Source organism: Salvelinus fontinalis, chromosome 39 (assembly GCF_029448725.1).
Source record: "Salvelinus fontinalis isolate EN_2023a chromosome 39, ASM2944872v1, whole genome shotgun sequence".
NCBI lineage: Eukaryota > Metazoa > Chordata > Actinopteri > Salmoniformes > Salmonidae > Salvelinus > Salvelinus fontinalis.
Window position 1 is genome coordinate 17,004,500 of NC_074703.1, and position 16,741 is coordinate 17,021,240.

Consider the following 16,741-nt stretch of genomic DNA (forward strand, 5'->3'; position numbering starts at 1 on the left):
ACTGAATAAAGCTAAGAGGCAAAACCCAAGAGGAGAATCTGGTACCGTCAGCTTTCCAACAGACACTGGACACAAACGCACTTCCTTTACAACAGCTCTGAACTGCTCGGCGAAGCGCAAGAAGTATGAATGCCATGATTTCTGCGGAAGTCATATCACCATAAATGCTGCACGGCCAATGCAGATGTCAGATTGAACATGCAGCGTCTTTCACCCAGAAAGACTCACAGCTTTCATCGCTGCTAAAGGTGATTCTAACATGTATTGACTCAGGGGGTTAATAAATACATATGTAATGAAGATGCTTTATTTTTGATATTTTAATCCCACTTTGGAACACAACAAAATGTATAAAAAGTCAAAGGGTGTGTATACTTTCAGAAGGCACTCTATATGGTCTTGAGAAGTAACATCACTTGTCCAACTTGTTCAAGAAATGATTTGTTCATCTGATGGATAAATGATTTGCTCATCTGATGGATAAAGGAATGATGCTGACATGGATTAATGCATGCTTCCTGATAACAGGAAACATGCTTATTTAGATTTCATACTGTCCTCAGGGAATGCTGTGTCTGTTTAATGTAACTTGGGTATTAACTGAGCACTTCGTAGAATTCGTTTTTTAAAACTTCTTTGTCAATTCATAACTGCGATAATAATCAAGGCTCAATATCATATTCATAATAATCAAATATTTATTTCAACAAGTTGACTTATTCAATACAGTACAATAAAATCTATTTACAGTGAACTCCCAGTTCTCAGTCATTGTATGTCCACATGCCTGAGTAGAGGGGTGGACAGTCCCCCTTGGAAATGTGTCCCCACCTTTCAGTCTTGAAATAACTTTTACAGGCATCATATACCCTTCACAAACACCAACTTTGGAACCGCTCAAAAAGGACGACCAAAAGATATTTGGGCCACATTTATCAATATCTAAAAGGAAACCACTCCATCACATTGTTTAGCTTTAGCATTAGAGTCCACAAAAGTGTGCCATAAAAACATATAATTTATTATATCCTTTGACTTAAATGACAGAGAGAAAGAACTCTGAATATTTCCCTTCAGGAGGTAATTTCATACCATTTTTGACACAGCCATTCTGCTGAGGGCAGTGGTAGGTTGCCCAGGTTTATGAAAGGATCCTCACAATAGCACCCATGGAAATTACACGTAATTGTACACGTAATAACACATTAAAGGTTTGCGTAATACCGATCTCGGTTCTCAAAATCTCTGTAGGCAAACTTGGCGTCCTTCTTGTCATGTGGGATGCGGCCGAAAGGGGCGTGGTCATTGAAGCAGGTGTCGAATACCTCGTCCACCACTTTCTCTGCCTCCTCTCGGCTCACCTTCCTAACAGCAAGGATGGAGCGCAAGGCACGTCCACGAACACATTCCTGATAGGTAGTAGTGAATGGGTTAGGTAGGGAATTCTTCAAGTGAATATTGGCCATCATAAGCACTTCTTGTTAATCGCTAAGCCCTGAAAAAGGCAGTGCTATACTTGCCATTACATTGTACTACAGTTTCAACTAAACCGGTTGTCAATTCAGACATACCAATTCACGGGATGGGAAAAATCATGTTATGCTATACCATGAAGGATACTAGTTGACTGAAATACATACAAGTAAGAATAATTTGGTTTGCAGTGAATTCACATGATCTCCAGATATTACCTGATGGTGCTTCTTGAGGCCAAAGTTGAACCTGGATACTTCATTGTGGAAGGAGCAATCCCCACTGAGATTGGCTGCTCGAATCTGAAAAATAAGAGCTGAACAATTAACATGACTTCCTTTAAAACACAATTCATTTCCCCATGACATGCACGTTCAACTCTTGGTCTCACCTCTGAGCAGGCCAAGTGCTTGAAGTTGTTAAACCAATCCACATGCGCCCGGCAGTGGTCAAAGGCATGGATGAGCTCATGTGTAACCACTCGGTTCATGTGGGACTGCTGGTGAATATTATTCTGACACAAAACAATCTAGAAATGGGAAGGGGGAGACAATTGGTATCTTACAGATGAGATACAAAGTACACAGTGTAGCATGTGAACCTGTACACAAAGGTAACGGTTCTAGCTTTCTTACTTGTGATGATGTTGCATCAAAACCACCACTGACAGTCCCATCACAGTCTTCACAGGAGAAATGTCTATCTTTGTACACTGCACTGAAGAGACAAAATAATACTTGACAAAGGGGTAATAATAATGATGTCAAATGTACATTAGCATGGAAGAAAAAGAGGAAGAAACCCCCGGCATGATATATCTATTACATCACGTGTCAAACTCATTCCACAGAGGGCAGACTGTCTGCAGGTTTTCGCTCCACCCCTGTACATGACTGATGAATTAAGGTCAGTAATTAGAAAGGAACTCCCCTCACCTGGTTGTCTAGGTCTTAATCGAAAGGGAAAAAACTAAAAAACAGGCACTTGGCCTTCCGTAGAAATAGTTTGACACCCCTGTAATACCTACAGTGAGTGTACAAAACATTTTTAGTTCGCCTTTATTTAACCAGGTAAGCTAGTTGCGACCTGGCCAAGATAAAACAAAGCAGTGCGACACAAACAACAACACAGAGTTACACATGGAATAAACAAGCGTACAGTCAATAACACAATAGAAAGAAAAAAAAACATTAGGAACACCTGCTCTTTCCATGACAAACTGACCAGGTGAAAGCTATGATCCCTTTTTGATGTCACTAAATCCACGTCAGTGTAGATCAGTGGGATTCAAAATCGGGGTCGCAACCCCACTAGGGAACTGCACTGTCGTCGCCAATTAAAAATAAATAATTTATATAAAACATTAAGAGTACAGATTATTGTATGGGACATTTTACAGAGTAAATATATTTATTGGTTTAATTTGGTAAGAGATGAAAATGCAATGAATTTAAGGTCATTTGTTAATGTAAAAAAATCTGAATTTTCTTGGGGGAAAAATGGGGTCCTCAGAAATTCTGGCGAAAAAAATGGGGTCCCGCTGAAAAAGTTTGAATACCATTGGTGTAGATGAATGGGAGGAGACATGGATTGTGTATGTGTGCCATTCAGAGGGTGAATGTGCAAAAAAATAATTAAGTGCCTTTGATAGTAAGAGCCAGGCACATCGGTTTGATTGGGTCAAGAACTGCAACGCTGCTGGGTTTCTCAAGCTCAACAGTTTCCGTGTGTATTAACAATGGTCCACCACCCAAAGGATATCCAGCCAACTTGACGACTTTGGGAAGAATTGGAAGTCAACATGGGCCAGCTTCCCTGTGAAACACTTGACACCTTTGTGGAGTCCATGCGCCGACTAATTGAGGCTGTACTGAGGGCAAAAGGGGGTGCAACTCAATATTAGGAAGGTGTTTGTTTACATCCCTGTTAGTGAGCACTAGTGAAAATCCATCCATCTTACAGGTGTGGCATATCAAGAAGCTGATTAAACAGCATGATCCTTACACAGGTGCACCTTGTGTTGGGGACAATAAAAGGCCACTAAAATGTGCAGTTTTGTCACAAAATACAATGCCACAGATGCCTCAAGTTGAGGGAGCGTGCAATTGGCATGTTGACTGCAGGAATGTCAACCAGAGCTGTTGCCAGAGAATACAATTTTAATTTCTCTACCATAAGTCGCCTCAAACATCATTTTAGAGAATTTGGCAGTACGTCCAACTGGCCTCACAACCACAGATCATGTGTAAACACACCAGCCCAGGCCCTCCACATCCAGCTTCTTCACCTGCGGGATCGTCAGAGACCAGCCACCTGGACAGCTGACGAAACATGGGTTTTGCACAACCGAAGAATTTCTGCACAAACTGTCAAAAACCATCTCAGGGAAGCTCATCTGCGTGCTCGTCGTCCTCATTAGGGTTTTGAAGTTCATCGTCATAACTGACTTCAATGTGTAAATGCTCACCTCGATGGTCACTGGCACGCTGGAGAAATGTGTTCTTCAAGGATGAATCCCAGCTTCAGCTGTTCCTGGGCAGATGGCAGACAGCGTGTGTAGTGCCGTGTGGTTTGCTGATGATGTCAACGTTGTGAACAGAGTGCCCCATGGTGTCAGTGGGGTTATGGTATGGGCAGGCATAAACTACAGACAATGAACACAATTGCATTTTATCGGTGGCAATTTGAATGCACAGAGATACTATGACGAGATTCTGAGGCCCATTGTCAAGCAATTAATCCGCTGCCATCACCTCATGTTTCAGCATGATAATGCATGGCCCGTGTCGCAAGGATCTGTACACAATTCCTGGAAGCTGAAAATGTCCTAGTTCTTCCACGGCCTGCATACTCACCAGACATGATGCCCATTGAGCATGTTTGGAATGCTCTGGATCGACATGTACAAAAGCGTGCTCCAGTTCTCACCTATATCCAGCAACTTCGCACAGCCATTGAAGAGGAGTGGGACAACATTCCACAGGCCACAATATACAGCCTGATCAACTCTATGCAAAGGAGATGTGTCGCGCCTCATGAGGCAAATGGTGGTCACACCAGATACTGACTGGTTTTCTGATCCACGCCCCTACCTTTTTTTAAAGGTATCTGTGACCAACAGATGCATGCATATCTGTATTCCCGGTCATGTGAAATTTGTAGATTAGGGCTTAATGAATGCATTTAAATTGACTGATTTCCTGTAACTCAGCAAAATCTGAAATTGTTACATGTTGCGTTTATATTTTTGTTCAGTGTACAATAAATCAGTGTCATGGCAGCTAGACCCGAGTAACGTGTTTTTTGCAATGAATGAGCTGCACCGGGTGATACAAGGAGGAAACACAGCCCCGGGATTGGATGGGCTATGCTATGAGCAACTTAAACACCTGGATGATTTGGTACTGGAGGAGGTACTGGCGTTAATGAATACAGTATGAGAAGGGGCGTTACCAGCACTGTGGAAACATGCCTTAGTGGTACCAATTGTAAAACCGTGAAAAGAAGCATCACACCCGGGTTCATACAGACCTATAGCGTTGACCTCTGTACTGTGTTAAGTAATGGAAAGAATGGTCACAGACAGATTAGTACATATGTTTGAGAGTAAATGTATGTTTTCCTCGTACCAGAGTGGTTTTAGGTTAGGACGGTGTACTATGGACTCAGTGCTAGTACTGGACTGTGATATAAAGAAGGCGCTGGCCAACAAAGAGGGAGTGGTGGTGTTGTTTCTGGACATTGAAATGGCATACGACATGCTCTGTCTGTAAAGGGGGACTGCTGCTGGAGCTATATTCTGCTGGGGTGAGTGGTTGCTGTTTAATTGGATCCAGGATTTCTACAAGAACCGGACCACACAGGTCGAAGTTGGTGGAGCTTATTCTGAGTTAGTGGGGATAGAGAATGGGACACCGCAGGTAAGTGTAATTAGTCCAGTTTTGTTTAACATAAATGGTGAATGCCATGTTCCAGGATGTTGGGCCTGGGTTTGGCCTTTCCCTGTTTTCCGATTATGGGGCGCTCTGGAAAAGATGAAGGAATATCCTGTTTGTGGTCCAAAAGGTGATAGAGGCAATGGAAAAGGTGGTGGATTGGGCAGATAAGTGGGGATTTAGAATTTAAGCAGCAAAGACCAAGTTTGTAATTTTGGGATTTAAAAGAAAGAAGGTGGTGCCATGGCTTGAAATGTGTGGTTGACTGCTGGAACGGGTCAATGCATTCAAATTCATGGAGGTTTGGTTGGAAGTGAATGACCTAGAGGATCCATGTGGGGAATTATTTTTTTTGAAAGGTGTGGTAAAGTTATTAATATAATATGGTGCCTGTCCGGGATATCTTGGGGAGCAGACATAAGCTCCATACAAATGATTTACCAAGCAATGATCTGCTCAGTGCTGGACTATGGGACTATGGCATTTGGGTCGGCGGCAGCTACAACACTACAGATGTGGTACAGGCAATTGCGCTGCGGTTGTGCTGTGGGGCATTTCAAACTACCCCTATCCCTGCGTTATTGACTGAAATGGAGGAGGTTCCGTTGAGGCTACAACTAGCTAAGCTGGCCATGCGCTATGGGGATGAAAGTGCAGGGGAATGTATCATCTCACCCTGCAAGGTGTCTGTTGGGAGAGGCATGGGAATGGAGAGAGGGAACTGGAGTGAGAAGAGGTAGGCCAAGCTATCTGACCCAAGTGCAGGAATGGGAGGTCTGGAAGTGGGGGTCCCTGTCTGCTGGCTGAGTGTTCCTCGGAGGCTGTTGCCAGAGCCTGATGTTGACATGACCATTCTTGATGTAATAAGGACTGTAGAGAGCCTTCTCCGGTGGTTGAGGCCCATCTGCCGTGGGCCTGGGGGTCCCTACTTACACTTATTCACAGATGGATCAAAGAAACCAGGCAGTGGGAGAGCAGAGTTTGGGATACATGTTCCCGGTTTCAGATACATCAGGGGGGGCAGCTGTCTGATGGAGTTTCAGTCTTCTCTGCTAAAATGCTAGCACTAGTGTGAGCATTGGGATGGGTGGAAGAAGTGGGGCCTAAAACTGTCATTTTGTGTTCAGACTCTGCTGCCAGCCTGGTTGCGCTGAGAGAAGGGAAGTCAAAGGCACGCCCAGACCTGATAATAGAGCTGATGATGGCTCTTTATAAGGTGGGGCAGAAAGGCTGCAAGGTAGGTTTTCTGTGGGTCCCAACCCATGTTGGGGTAAGGGGAAATGAGGCAGCCGATATGGTGGCAAAGGCCGCATTCAGGAGGGAGAGGTGGTGGTCCCATTAGGGGGGATGGAATGTAGGAGCATCATAGCAGAGGTGTTGACCAGGAGTGGCAACGTGAGTATGAGAGAGAGGAGCGGGGTAGGACGTTTTTGTCTGAGGAAGGGCTGTGTAAGAGGAAGGGCAGTAGGTATCTGGGGAGGGAAAGGAGGGATGGGGTTCTGGTGACGAGGCTGAGGTTGGGGCATTTTGGATTGGGAAGTGTGTTATTGTTAGTGGAGAAACACTCAGATGGCAAGTGTGAGGAATGTGGGGAGGTAGAGACTGTACTACTGTGACACATGTTCTGTTATAGCAGACAGTATTCTGAGGATAGGAGGATATTTTTCTGCGAGCTGACTAAATTGGGTGTAACCACATTTTCGCTTGTAACTATTTTGGGCTCAAATGACAGGCGGAGCAAAATAGAAAGGAAGCTGTTGTGGTTTCTTTATTCCATCGGTTTGCACCTAGGCTATTTATATAATGAAGTGTGTTTTCACTCTCCAGCCTGAGAAAGGCAGCAATACGCAATACGGTGTCTATAGTCTGCAGGTAACTGATAGGAGGAAGAAGAAGAATTATGGCAGCTGACAGCTGTGTTGAGTTGTGATTGTTGAGGATAGTGGCTGGCTGACACTTACCATCCTGAGCTTTTCATGGCTCCAAGGAGAAGCTTTGCATATGGACCTAAAAGGGATATAGAATGAGATTAGGCCTAATCGGTTATGCACCTTTACAGCAATCAGGTGTCTGGCTTACTCATGACAGTCTCTTTACTGTTCAACGATAGCTAACTAGTTGGCTAGCTAGAAACATGGCTATGACGTATATGACAAATGTAAACATGGCATCAATGGTTACACGGTCATCTAGCTAACTATTGCCATGCGATATAATTTCAGGATGACAGACATATCAGCTTGCTAGCCTGTTAGCTTACTTGTTTCCATTGCGAATTGTAGCATGACCTGACATTTGTGATTGAAAGTGAACAAGCTTTCTGCTATCGATCTCTTTTGGAACTTTCCCGAATTCCTCTCCGGGAATAGGTTATATCCATAGTCATCTTCTTGCTGTTCAGTTTGACCCATTGCATGAAAATTGTTTCTAAAATAGCTACTTTTGTTTCTAGGAACAAGCACAGCCTAGCAACGAGAGGTCGTTCTCTGTTTTTCAAATCACGTGGTAAACCAGACCGAGGTCAATTTAGTTTAATATTGGATATTCGTATTTCAATCATCAATAGCTCTTACACGGTGTGTCATGACTATGATAATGATATACTGTTTTTTTAATAATATATATATGAGAGATGTATGGAGAAGAATCCACACCTTTTTTCTATGCACCCATGCTGATTCAGAATATACCATTTTCATAGTCAAGGCACGCTTGGATCAATAGCCATTGACAAGAGAAAACAGAATATCCAGTATAAACTAAATTGACCTTGTAAGCCAGAGGTGAAAGATTAAATTAATGTCTGCAACAACATTGTAGCAAGCTAGTTACAGAAAATACATTAGCTTTTTCTAATATAATTACGAACAAGGTTTATTGAAACACATTACTCCATGCATTGGCAAGTGACATTGACTGCGTGCACGTTCGGATTAGAAGAAAACGCAAAGGCTGCTGGGAGATGCTGTCAAAGGGAGAGTCGGATGAAGCGATACCGTGGATGGTGGTTGGAAGAGCGCGCTTATTTGAAATGGAAAAGCGTCGCGGTAGCTTTTGATGAAGAAGAACCTCAAGATGAAGCAGCCGCTTTATAAATTGAGCACTACATCCCGAGGGGTTCGTGCTGATTGTATGGAGATTGTGACAGCCGGTTAAATGGCGTCCCTTGAGATGGCAAGAACAATATGTATGTCAGGAGAAGTGCACTATTATCACAAGGAGATGTATACTTGGAATACTGAGAGAGAGCGATATAGTTAAAAATGGTGGGGAAAAGGGAGATGGTTTGTTAAAGAAGAATGGTAGAAAGTGAAAGCAGAGTAAGCTGAGGAGAAATGGAAGTGAATGAGGTTGAAGTATCAGAGGTGAAGTTCTCGGAGCCGAGGCTTGCACCGAGGGTCAGGATAAAGATGAGTCTGACAGTAGGAGTGAAGTTCTTGGGAAAGGGGGACCCTTGCCTTTTCGCTGATCCATTTGTGGTTTCAGGGTGGGTGAAAACAGAGTTGAGTGCTGTGGAATCGGTGAAGGTAACCAGAAGTTGTCTTGTGATAATTGTTTGTTTCTGCTGGTCAGAGGGAGAAGGCGCTCCGCGTTAAAATGAATGGGGGTGTAACAGTATAACTTTAGTACGTCCACTCGCCCCGACCTCGGGCGCGAATCAGGGACCCTCTGCACACATCAACAACAGTCACCCACGAAGCATCGTTACCCATCGCTCCACAAAAGCCGTGGCCCTTGCAGAGCAAGGGGAACCACTACTTCTAGGTTTCAGAGCAAGTGACGTAACTGATTGAAACGCTATTAGCGCGTACCCGCTAACTAGCTAGCCATTTCACATCCGTTACAGGTGCAAGACATGCAAATTGTTTTGCTCTCAAGAAATGGGTGCCATTGAAAGGAGTGATTGCTGGAGTAGCAGTAAATGTAAAAGTTGACCAGCTGAAGGGGAAGATTCCCGATGTTTGTGATGCTCGTCGTTTGGTGCGACACAGACAGGGTGTCGTGAGTGGTTTAAATAGAAGTCATTGTCTGTTATTTTGAGTTCTGATTTTGAGTCTTTGCCCGACAGTGATGTTAGGATATATACGTTATCCTGTACTAGCTTTTGTGCCAAATGCATTATGTTGTTACAGGTGTCAAGCTTATGGGCATGCAAATTATTTTTCACCTCTGCCTATTTATTGCCTACCTCCTCTTCTACATTTGCACACAATGTACATAAATCTTTATATTTTTATTTTCTTTTGTGTTTTTGACTGTACGTTTGTTTATATGTAACTGTTTTTGTCGCACTACTTTACTTTATCTTGGCCAGGTCGCACTTGTAAATGAGAACTTGTTCTCAACTGGCCTACCTGGTTAAATAAAGATGAAATAAAAATAAGTAAAAATGTGGCAGCAGTGTGTAGAAGGGAGGTTCCTAAGTGTGAGAAGTGTGCAGAAGAGCATGAGACAAAGGAATGTGTAGCATTGGGGAATGTAGTGGTATGTGTTAATTGTAGGGGTGCCCATGGGGCTGTGGATCAGAAATTTCCCGTGCGAGAAAGACAGGTTTAGGTTTCCAGGTTTAGAGTAGTGGAGAAGTTGTCATATGCTGAGGCAGTAAAGAAAGTAGAGGAAGATTGGTCAAGGGGGACAGATCCTGAGATGAGTGGTGTGAGTAGTAGATCTGTACCAGTACAGAGGGATAGGCCAACAAGTGATATATTCTTCTGTACGATTTAGATGTGTTGCATTTATATCAATGGTTATCAACTGTACTGCAGGGATGGAACGTAAGTCGTAGAAAATGTAGGTTCTGGTGGCAGCTGCAGAGAGGTATTTGGGTGTGCGAGACTTGACATCAGAAGAGTTACAGGGTGTGTTACGTGGTGGTGTCCAATCCTTTCAGGTTGTTGGCCTGAGGAAGGACTAAATAGATTTAAATACTGGAGTAGCGTGGTTTTATTTTTTTTGTGAGTGTAGTGTTAATTTTTTAAGCAAAGTTTAGGGGAGTACTCCAGTCTAGTAGGTGGCAGTAATGCAACATTTATTGGATGCCAACCGCCGTTAAACCTCGTCGTCGAAGAAGAAGACATGATGTCATGGCGCCGAACACAAACAGAAAACGACAGTATGGTGATAGTTTGTAGCTAACATTAAATACTAGTAAGCCTCTTAAACTTAAACTGATAAATTACAATCAATTTGGGACGCAAGGGACAGGTACTCAAATATTATAATGTAATCAGCTCTTATATGTAGGTCGAAACTCGTTAAAAGCGTTGCGTTAGCTTAGGAAACTAGCTAGCTACCAGCTATAAATTGCTGCTTTTGCGAGACAGCCGTGACTAGCTAATTACTCAACTGTAGCTAGCTCCTTGATGTTATAGTAGTTAGTCAACAGTAGCGTGATGTTACTAGCGCCACAGTTTGAGTAACGTCAATAAATAACTGACTGTTAGCTAACTAAGTTAGTTTTTTTATTGTTTATTTGTCCCCGTTGACTAGATATATAGCTAGCTGACTAACATATTAAATGAAAGTGATCCTATCTCCTGTTTTGTCAACCTAGTATATTCAATGTATTTGACAGGTAGGCATGTCTGAAAACAAATCCATTGAACTCCAACTGCAAATGCGACAAAATGCAGAGGACCTGCATAACTTCATGAAAGATCTTGACAGCTGGGAAACTGACATAAAGAGGAAGGATGAGCAACTAAGAACTGGGAGCGTTGGCGAGTCCCAAGTATGTATCACTTGAAAATGTGTATATTTTATATTTAGCTATAGAGTTGAGATTGTGCTATGTTAGAAAGATCCTGACCTATGTATTCCTGCCTTAGAAAAGCCTCCCACCAGTGCGAAACAAGGGCTACAAAAAGAAGAGGGAGAAAAAGAAGGCATCAGACAACAATGCAAAGACTGAACCAAAACAAGCACGCAGGATAAAGTCTCATGACTATCAGTCATGGGACAAATTTGATGTGGTAATAGATTAGGTGGATCTTGCCTGTTTCTCGTTTGATTTCAATAGTGAGTTTAAACTAAGTCTCTGGTTTTAAGCTGAATGGCAGCAGTGCACCCTGTTAAACAGAATGTACTGCTTGCTGTTACACGAAACATTTTTGGGATGTTTTTGTCTTCTGGTAGGACAAGGTTTTGGAGTCCATGGATAAAGAGGACAGTGCTGCTGAGTCCAATGACTCTGAGTCTGAGGATTCTGGGGTTCCGGCTACTGACCAAGACAAGGTGCTTGCTGAGAAGGAGAAAGTATGGCTTCACACTTACAGTATTGTAGTCAGACTCAGCCACAGCAAACCTGACAGGCATACCGAAATATGATTTCTCATGTAAATGTTGTCATTTTAAAATATGACTTATTATTATTATGACACAATGACCACCATTTGAAGGTCAATTCAAGGAACAGACTTGCAAACTGGGCATTTGTTTGCAGTATGCTGTGATTTAGATGTCTGTAGGACTAGAGTTGCCTCTGAAATCCTAGACAATTACCCATACAGTATACCACCGTCGGGGCCTCGTTAGCAACTATCACCAGTCATTGATGGTAGTAATCAATAATACTCAGTCAGCAGTCACCTGTAGTCAGTAAATGTTACTACTTTATTGTATGTATAGATTGCAAAGTCTTATATTTGCTGTACTGAGTTTGACAATTGTTTTTCAGGGTAGTCAGCTGTTCAAAGAAGGGAAGTATGATGATGCCATTGAGTGTTACACCAGAGGCATGGGTGCAGACCCTTATAACCCCGTTCTGCCTACAAACCGAGCTGCCTGCTTCTTCAGACTCAAAAAGTAAGCAACATGTAAGGAAATAAGCAATATATATATAACATTTTAAATGACAACATTAATGTGAGAATTCATATTTCTCTGTCTGTCAGGTTTGCTGTTGCCGAGTCTGACTGCAACTTGTCCATCGCTCTGGACAGTAACTACTTCAAAGCATTTGCACAAAGAGGAGCGTCTCGATTCGCCCTGCAAAATTATGAATCTGCCCTAGAAGGTGAGGAGTAATAGTAACACAACAACACACGTTTTAAAATGGGTAGAATGCCAGCAGAGGATGTATAGTTTTTATATGGAGTATTATCTTATAATAGGTCACTTAAAAACAATTTGTGCTTCCTTCCTCTACATAACTAGATTATGTAATGGTTCTCAAGCTGGATCCTGGAAACCTGGAGGCACAGAATGAAGTGATGAAATGCAAAGAGGTGAGACATTATCTGGTGTTGGATCTATTACTGTACCTCTGTATTCCCCTCCCTGATCCACTCTAACCTCTCCTTTATCGGTAGGTCATTGCTAAACTGGGTGGAAAGGCAGAAATCACAGAGGCTGCGGTGGATGTCAAGCAACAGCAGCTCATGGAGGAACAGCAGAGGAGACAGGAGGCGGTGGTGCAGAAAGACAGGGTAGAGCCACACTACACTTACCTTTTGATGTTTGAGTAGGCCCGCTACATATTGGGTACCAGTGACTCAGACACTGCAGTGCAGAAGACTTACCACAGGTGTACTACAGCATGCTATTTGCCTGTTTTTAAGTGCATTGCTTTCTAAATCGTTACCACGACACTAAACCTTGACTCCTTCAGGGGAATGCATACTTCAAAGAGGGGAAGTATGAGGCAGCAGTAGAGTACTACACCAAGGGCATGAAAGCGGACAGCACCAACGTCCTCCTGCCTGCCAACCGGGCCATGGCTTACTTAAAGCTGCAGAGGTAAGCAGCAGGGAAGGCAGGATAAGAGAGTATTGGATAAGTGTAAATTCTGTCAAAGCTGTGCATTGATTCAGCTTAATTCTCTCCTTAGATATAAAGAGGCTGAGGAGGACGGCAGTAAAGCAATAGCCCTGGATGGCACCTATTCAAAGGCCTTTGCCCGCAGAGGGACAGCCAGGGCTGCTCTGGGACTGCTCAAACAAGCTAAAGAAGGTACAGTAGATACAGTTTATCTTATTAGTAGGTCATTAGCAACCATTTTGTATAGGCTAGGCATGTTTCTATGTAACTACCTTGAGCAGGTTAAAGTCTTTGTGTGAATGGTAGCAGTAGTCATGGAACTGTTTATTATGTCATGTATTTTTATTGTAGATTTTGAGGAGGTCCTGAAGCTGGAACCAGGAAACAAGCAGGCATTTCATGAGATGAAGAAGATTGCAATTGTACGTATGTGGTTCCATACTCACTATGGTTTTTGTGTTAATGTTCTTACACCTGTTGTCTTTGTTGACAAATCATTGACATAGCCTCTCTCTGCTCTTAGGACATGGGCACCAGTGGTCTGCTGGCAACAGAAGAGCATGCACAGCGGAGAACAGTACAGCCAATTAACAAACCACCTCACCTGCAGTCAACCGTGAGTCACTCAGATAAAACAGGAAAATATTTTTGGTAGTCTGTTTCTAAACTTGGCTTGAAAGATTGACACACGACAATGTTCCTATTGGATTTCCTTATCCCAGAAGCCATTGAGTAGAGTGGACATTGAAGAGGTTTGTGGAAAGATCCTGGTCCAGGAGGAGTCCTCGGCTGTGTTGACTTCAACCACAGCCCCCCGTGTTAGGCCCCAGAAGACCACTTTCATTGCAGACACCGTGAGAGAGGGTCAGGCCTCACCCCTCTCTACCTCCCCCAGTGCTAAGATCCTGAAGATTGAAGAAACATCAAACGTCCCCTCACATTCCCCTGTCAAGTAAGAGATATTGTTTAATTGCCGAACGGCTTGAGGATTTTGTTGATGCATGTTTTTAGTTAGTTTTGAATATAACTTTTGTCAACAGTTAGGCTTTTGACAATAGCCCCACTGAGGCTGTTTTCTTATTTCAGAGGGCCTGAGGGGTATGCTGTGAGAGCACAGACACAGCAGCACAGGGAGGCAACTGTCAGTGAACCAACAGAACCGCCTGCTACACCCTCAACTGAGCTCGTACCTCCTGCCCCCACCAACAGCTTCCAGCTAGAGGCAGACCTAAGGAAGATTGGAAATGGCCCTGAAGTTATCTACAAGTATTTGAAGGTGGGTGTGGAATTAAAATATGATGAATACATAATATTACACATCCAAAAGAATAGACATTTCAAATGTCATATGTGCAAATAGTTAAAGTTCAAAGGGGAAAATAAATAAACAATATGGGTTATTAATGTCCTTTTTTATTTAACATTTTAGTTATAGCCTATACAAAATGGTTGCTAATGATGTGACCTAATAGGCTATATTTTATCTTGGATGCCTGTCTTATTGTGATCATCTATTCTTCAACAGAGACCTCATCTCTTGTTTGGGGTTCTATTTGTACACTTAAAAAATCACCATACAACGAGATTTGTCTTTTCTGCTGAGAAAAACATGTAGATGCCACCAAGGACTGATGTTTGTGTTGTTTTAGCAAATCCAGCCTCAGGCTTACGCAAAGATCTTCCAGAGCTCTCTTGAACCAGACATGCTCAATCAGATTCTAAGGACGTTACAAAGCTTCTACATCAAGTGAGTACTGTACAAATACCATTGCCATTACGAATGTTATGGCTCTTACAAGAAATGTGACTGTTGTCACATTGTCCTTATCAAATGAAGGAATGAAGAGCCACCTGTCATGCTGGAGATCCTCAGGAATCTGGCCGGTGTGAGGCGGTTCGACATGGCTGTCATGTTCATGTCCAACCCTGAGAAGAAAGGTACCGATTTGGTTGTTGATCTGGCACAGTTTGTTACATTATTTAACCCCAATGCAAAATTATTATTTGACATTGATAACGGCAACCATTTTTGTTATTTCTAGTTCTACAAGAATTGTTTGACTTTCTTCGTCAAGCTGGACTTGAGGACGCTTCAGTAGGAGCCCTGCAAAAGAAGTATGGAGTGTGACGTGAGTGCAGAACCCTAAAAATGGACATCACCACGGAGAGCAAAATTGTTTTTTACTTCAGCAAGCGGTCGATTGAAGGAGTTTTTCAATGCTCCTGTACTTGTTACTAATCGAAACATTGCTGTGTGTACGCAACAATGCATCACTTAATTTCGACTGCCGTGTTGGTATGTCTGTAACATTTGACGTAATACTGTTTTATTTGAATTTTTCTCCTATGGCGCAACATGTAAAAGTTTCATCCTTACATGAGAGCAGTAGTTACTATGCATGGCCAAAACAAGAATGTTCTATCTGACTGCGGCGCAACACAACCATATGGGTAATAGTTCAAATATGCACCTGCCACTCTTAGAAAGCCATGAGAACTGAAATATGAATAAAGGCAAAACATTTTTGATATTTTCAATTCTTCTGTCCAGGACCGTACATCTCCAAGACATGAATTGCAGTAAATGAGTGAATACTTAATAAATTGACAATCTTTATTGATGATCACTGAAAGTGCAGATACGGAGAAGATACTTTTCAGCAAATAGTGTTTTCACATGTTAACTGTAAAATATAGGTTTTTGGTGTCATCTACACATGGACTAAGGTTGGCAAAGTATACACAATATGTGGAAAATAAACAAATTACAGGAAGTCTGTCAAACTGCATTAACAAAGCACACATTTTCCAGACAGCAGTACAAGATAATAAAGACACTGTTAGATTGCATTTTTGCCCCACCGCCATTGAATGGAATTCTTGTCTTGACTGTTCTCAACATCCACACCAGTGAGAATCTTTGGGAATAAGGGGAGAAATGTTAATAGCCGACTGAACTTTGTGGCATGTCTACTACACATGATGTAGGGCTGGCACAATAATTGTATTAGCGTGTAACTGACAATTATGGAGAATAACCGTGAACTATAAGCAAAGTGTCAATTGTCTTAATACCTATATTTTAGCACAGGGGATTCAACTTTTTTCTCAGTTAATAGTTTACCGAATAGCAGTTTTTCATGAATTGGGTGAAGTTGGTAATCATTTTACGAGCAGGACGGCACGGTCGAGAGAAGCTTCATTTTCAAAAGTTCCAAGCGGTCAACTATTATTGAGATGCGGGTTTCACCAAAGCTGTGCTGTATTCACTAGATTTGTTGTAGCTAATTTTCAAACGTGCATAATGATACATTACAAGCTCAAAACATTTTTCTACTAAAATGACAATTATGGCAATAACTGGCCGGTTGCGTGACAATTATTACCGAAGATGCCGTCCCCAGTTGAATAGAGTAGTAGGAAGTGTTATAAGACCAACAATTAAATTGATGGATCATAGTAGTTTGACCATACCTGTGACAAGGAGTGTCTCATTGGCTGTGACTGTCTTCCCGGTGATTGTGTTGTGTGCCTCGCAGCTGAAAGACTCAGTGGCCACGTAACGGTTGATGGTT

At 42.5% G+C, this 16,741-nt stretch overlaps 2 protein-coding genes across 8 annotated transcripts; one reads left to right on the plus strand and one right to left on the minus strand.

The window, feature by feature from the left end:
- Window positions 1–680: 680 nt before the first annotated feature.
- Window positions 681–8,011, minus strand: LOC129838295 (mitochondrial inner membrane protease ATP23 homolog). The gene is made up of 6 exons (XM_055905184.1): window positions 7,669–8,011; window positions 7,370–7,415; window positions 2,109–2,190; window positions 1,865–2,002; window positions 1,692–1,775; window positions 681–1,409 (listed from the first exon to the last, which is right to left on the minus strand). Exons 1-6 carry the CDS (start codon window positions 7,817–7,819, stop codon window positions 1,206–1,208), a joined length of 705 nt encoding a protein of 234 aa, XP_055761159.1. The 5' UTR covers window positions 7,820–8,011; the 3' UTR covers window positions 681–1,205.
- A 2,420-nt stretch (window positions 8,012–10,431) lies between these two features.
- On the plus strand, window positions 10,432–16,033 carry LOC129838293 (RNA polymerase II-associated protein 3-like). Of its 7 annotated transcripts, none has more exons than XM_055905177.1 (17): window positions 10,432–10,526; window positions 10,984–11,139; window positions 11,237–11,380; window positions 11,544–11,663; window positions 12,085–12,212; window positions 12,302–12,423; window positions 12,564–12,634; window positions 12,719–12,835; window positions 13,018–13,145; window positions 13,237–13,358; window positions 13,518–13,588; window positions 13,690–13,782; window positions 13,889–14,118; window positions 14,253–14,442; window positions 14,816–14,913; window positions 15,004–15,104; window positions 15,209–16,033. In XM_055905177.1, the coding sequence occupies exons 1-17, from the start codon at window positions 10,485–10,487 to the stop codon at window positions 15,292–15,294; spliced, it is 2,019 nt and encodes a 672-aa protein (XP_055761152.1). In that variant the 5' UTR covers window positions 10,432–10,484; the 3' UTR covers window positions 15,295–16,033. The 7 variants fall into 7 exon arrangements, with proteins under 7 accessions (XP_055761152.1, XP_055761153.1, XP_055761156.1 ...); XM_055905178.1 differs by having other exon boundaries at window positions 11,544–11,642; XM_055905181.1 differs by having other exon boundaries at window positions 10,435–10,521.
- The last annotated feature ends 708 nt before the right edge of the window (window positions 16,034–16,741 follow it).

Bases quoted from the DNA above. Each gene is read 5' to 3' on its own strand.
- LOC129838293 (XM_055905177.1), top strand. From the start codon at position 10,485: ATGATGTCATGGCGCCGAACACAAACAGAAAACGACAGTATG. The intron at 12,213-12,301 runs GTAAGCAACATG...TCTGTCTGTCAG, and splicing joins TGCTTCTTCAGACTCAAAAA to GTTTGCTGTTGCCGAGTCTG. The intron at 12,424-12,563 runs GTGAGGAGTAAT...CTACATAACTAG, and splicing joins TTATGAATCTGCCCTAGAAG to ATTATGTAATGGTTCTCAAG.
- LOC129838295 (XM_055905184.1), bottom strand. From the start codon at position 7,819: ATGGGTCAAACTGAACAGCAAGAAGATGACTATGGATATAACCTATTC. The intron at 2,191-7,369 runs GTAAGTGTCAGC...TTGTCTCTTCAG, and splicing joins GCCATGAAAAGCTCAGGATG to TGCAGTGTACAAAGATAGAC. The intron at 2,003-2,108 runs GTAAGAAAGCTA...TCCCATTTCTAG, and splicing joins TTGATGCAACATCATCACAA to ATTGTTTTGTGTCAGAATAA.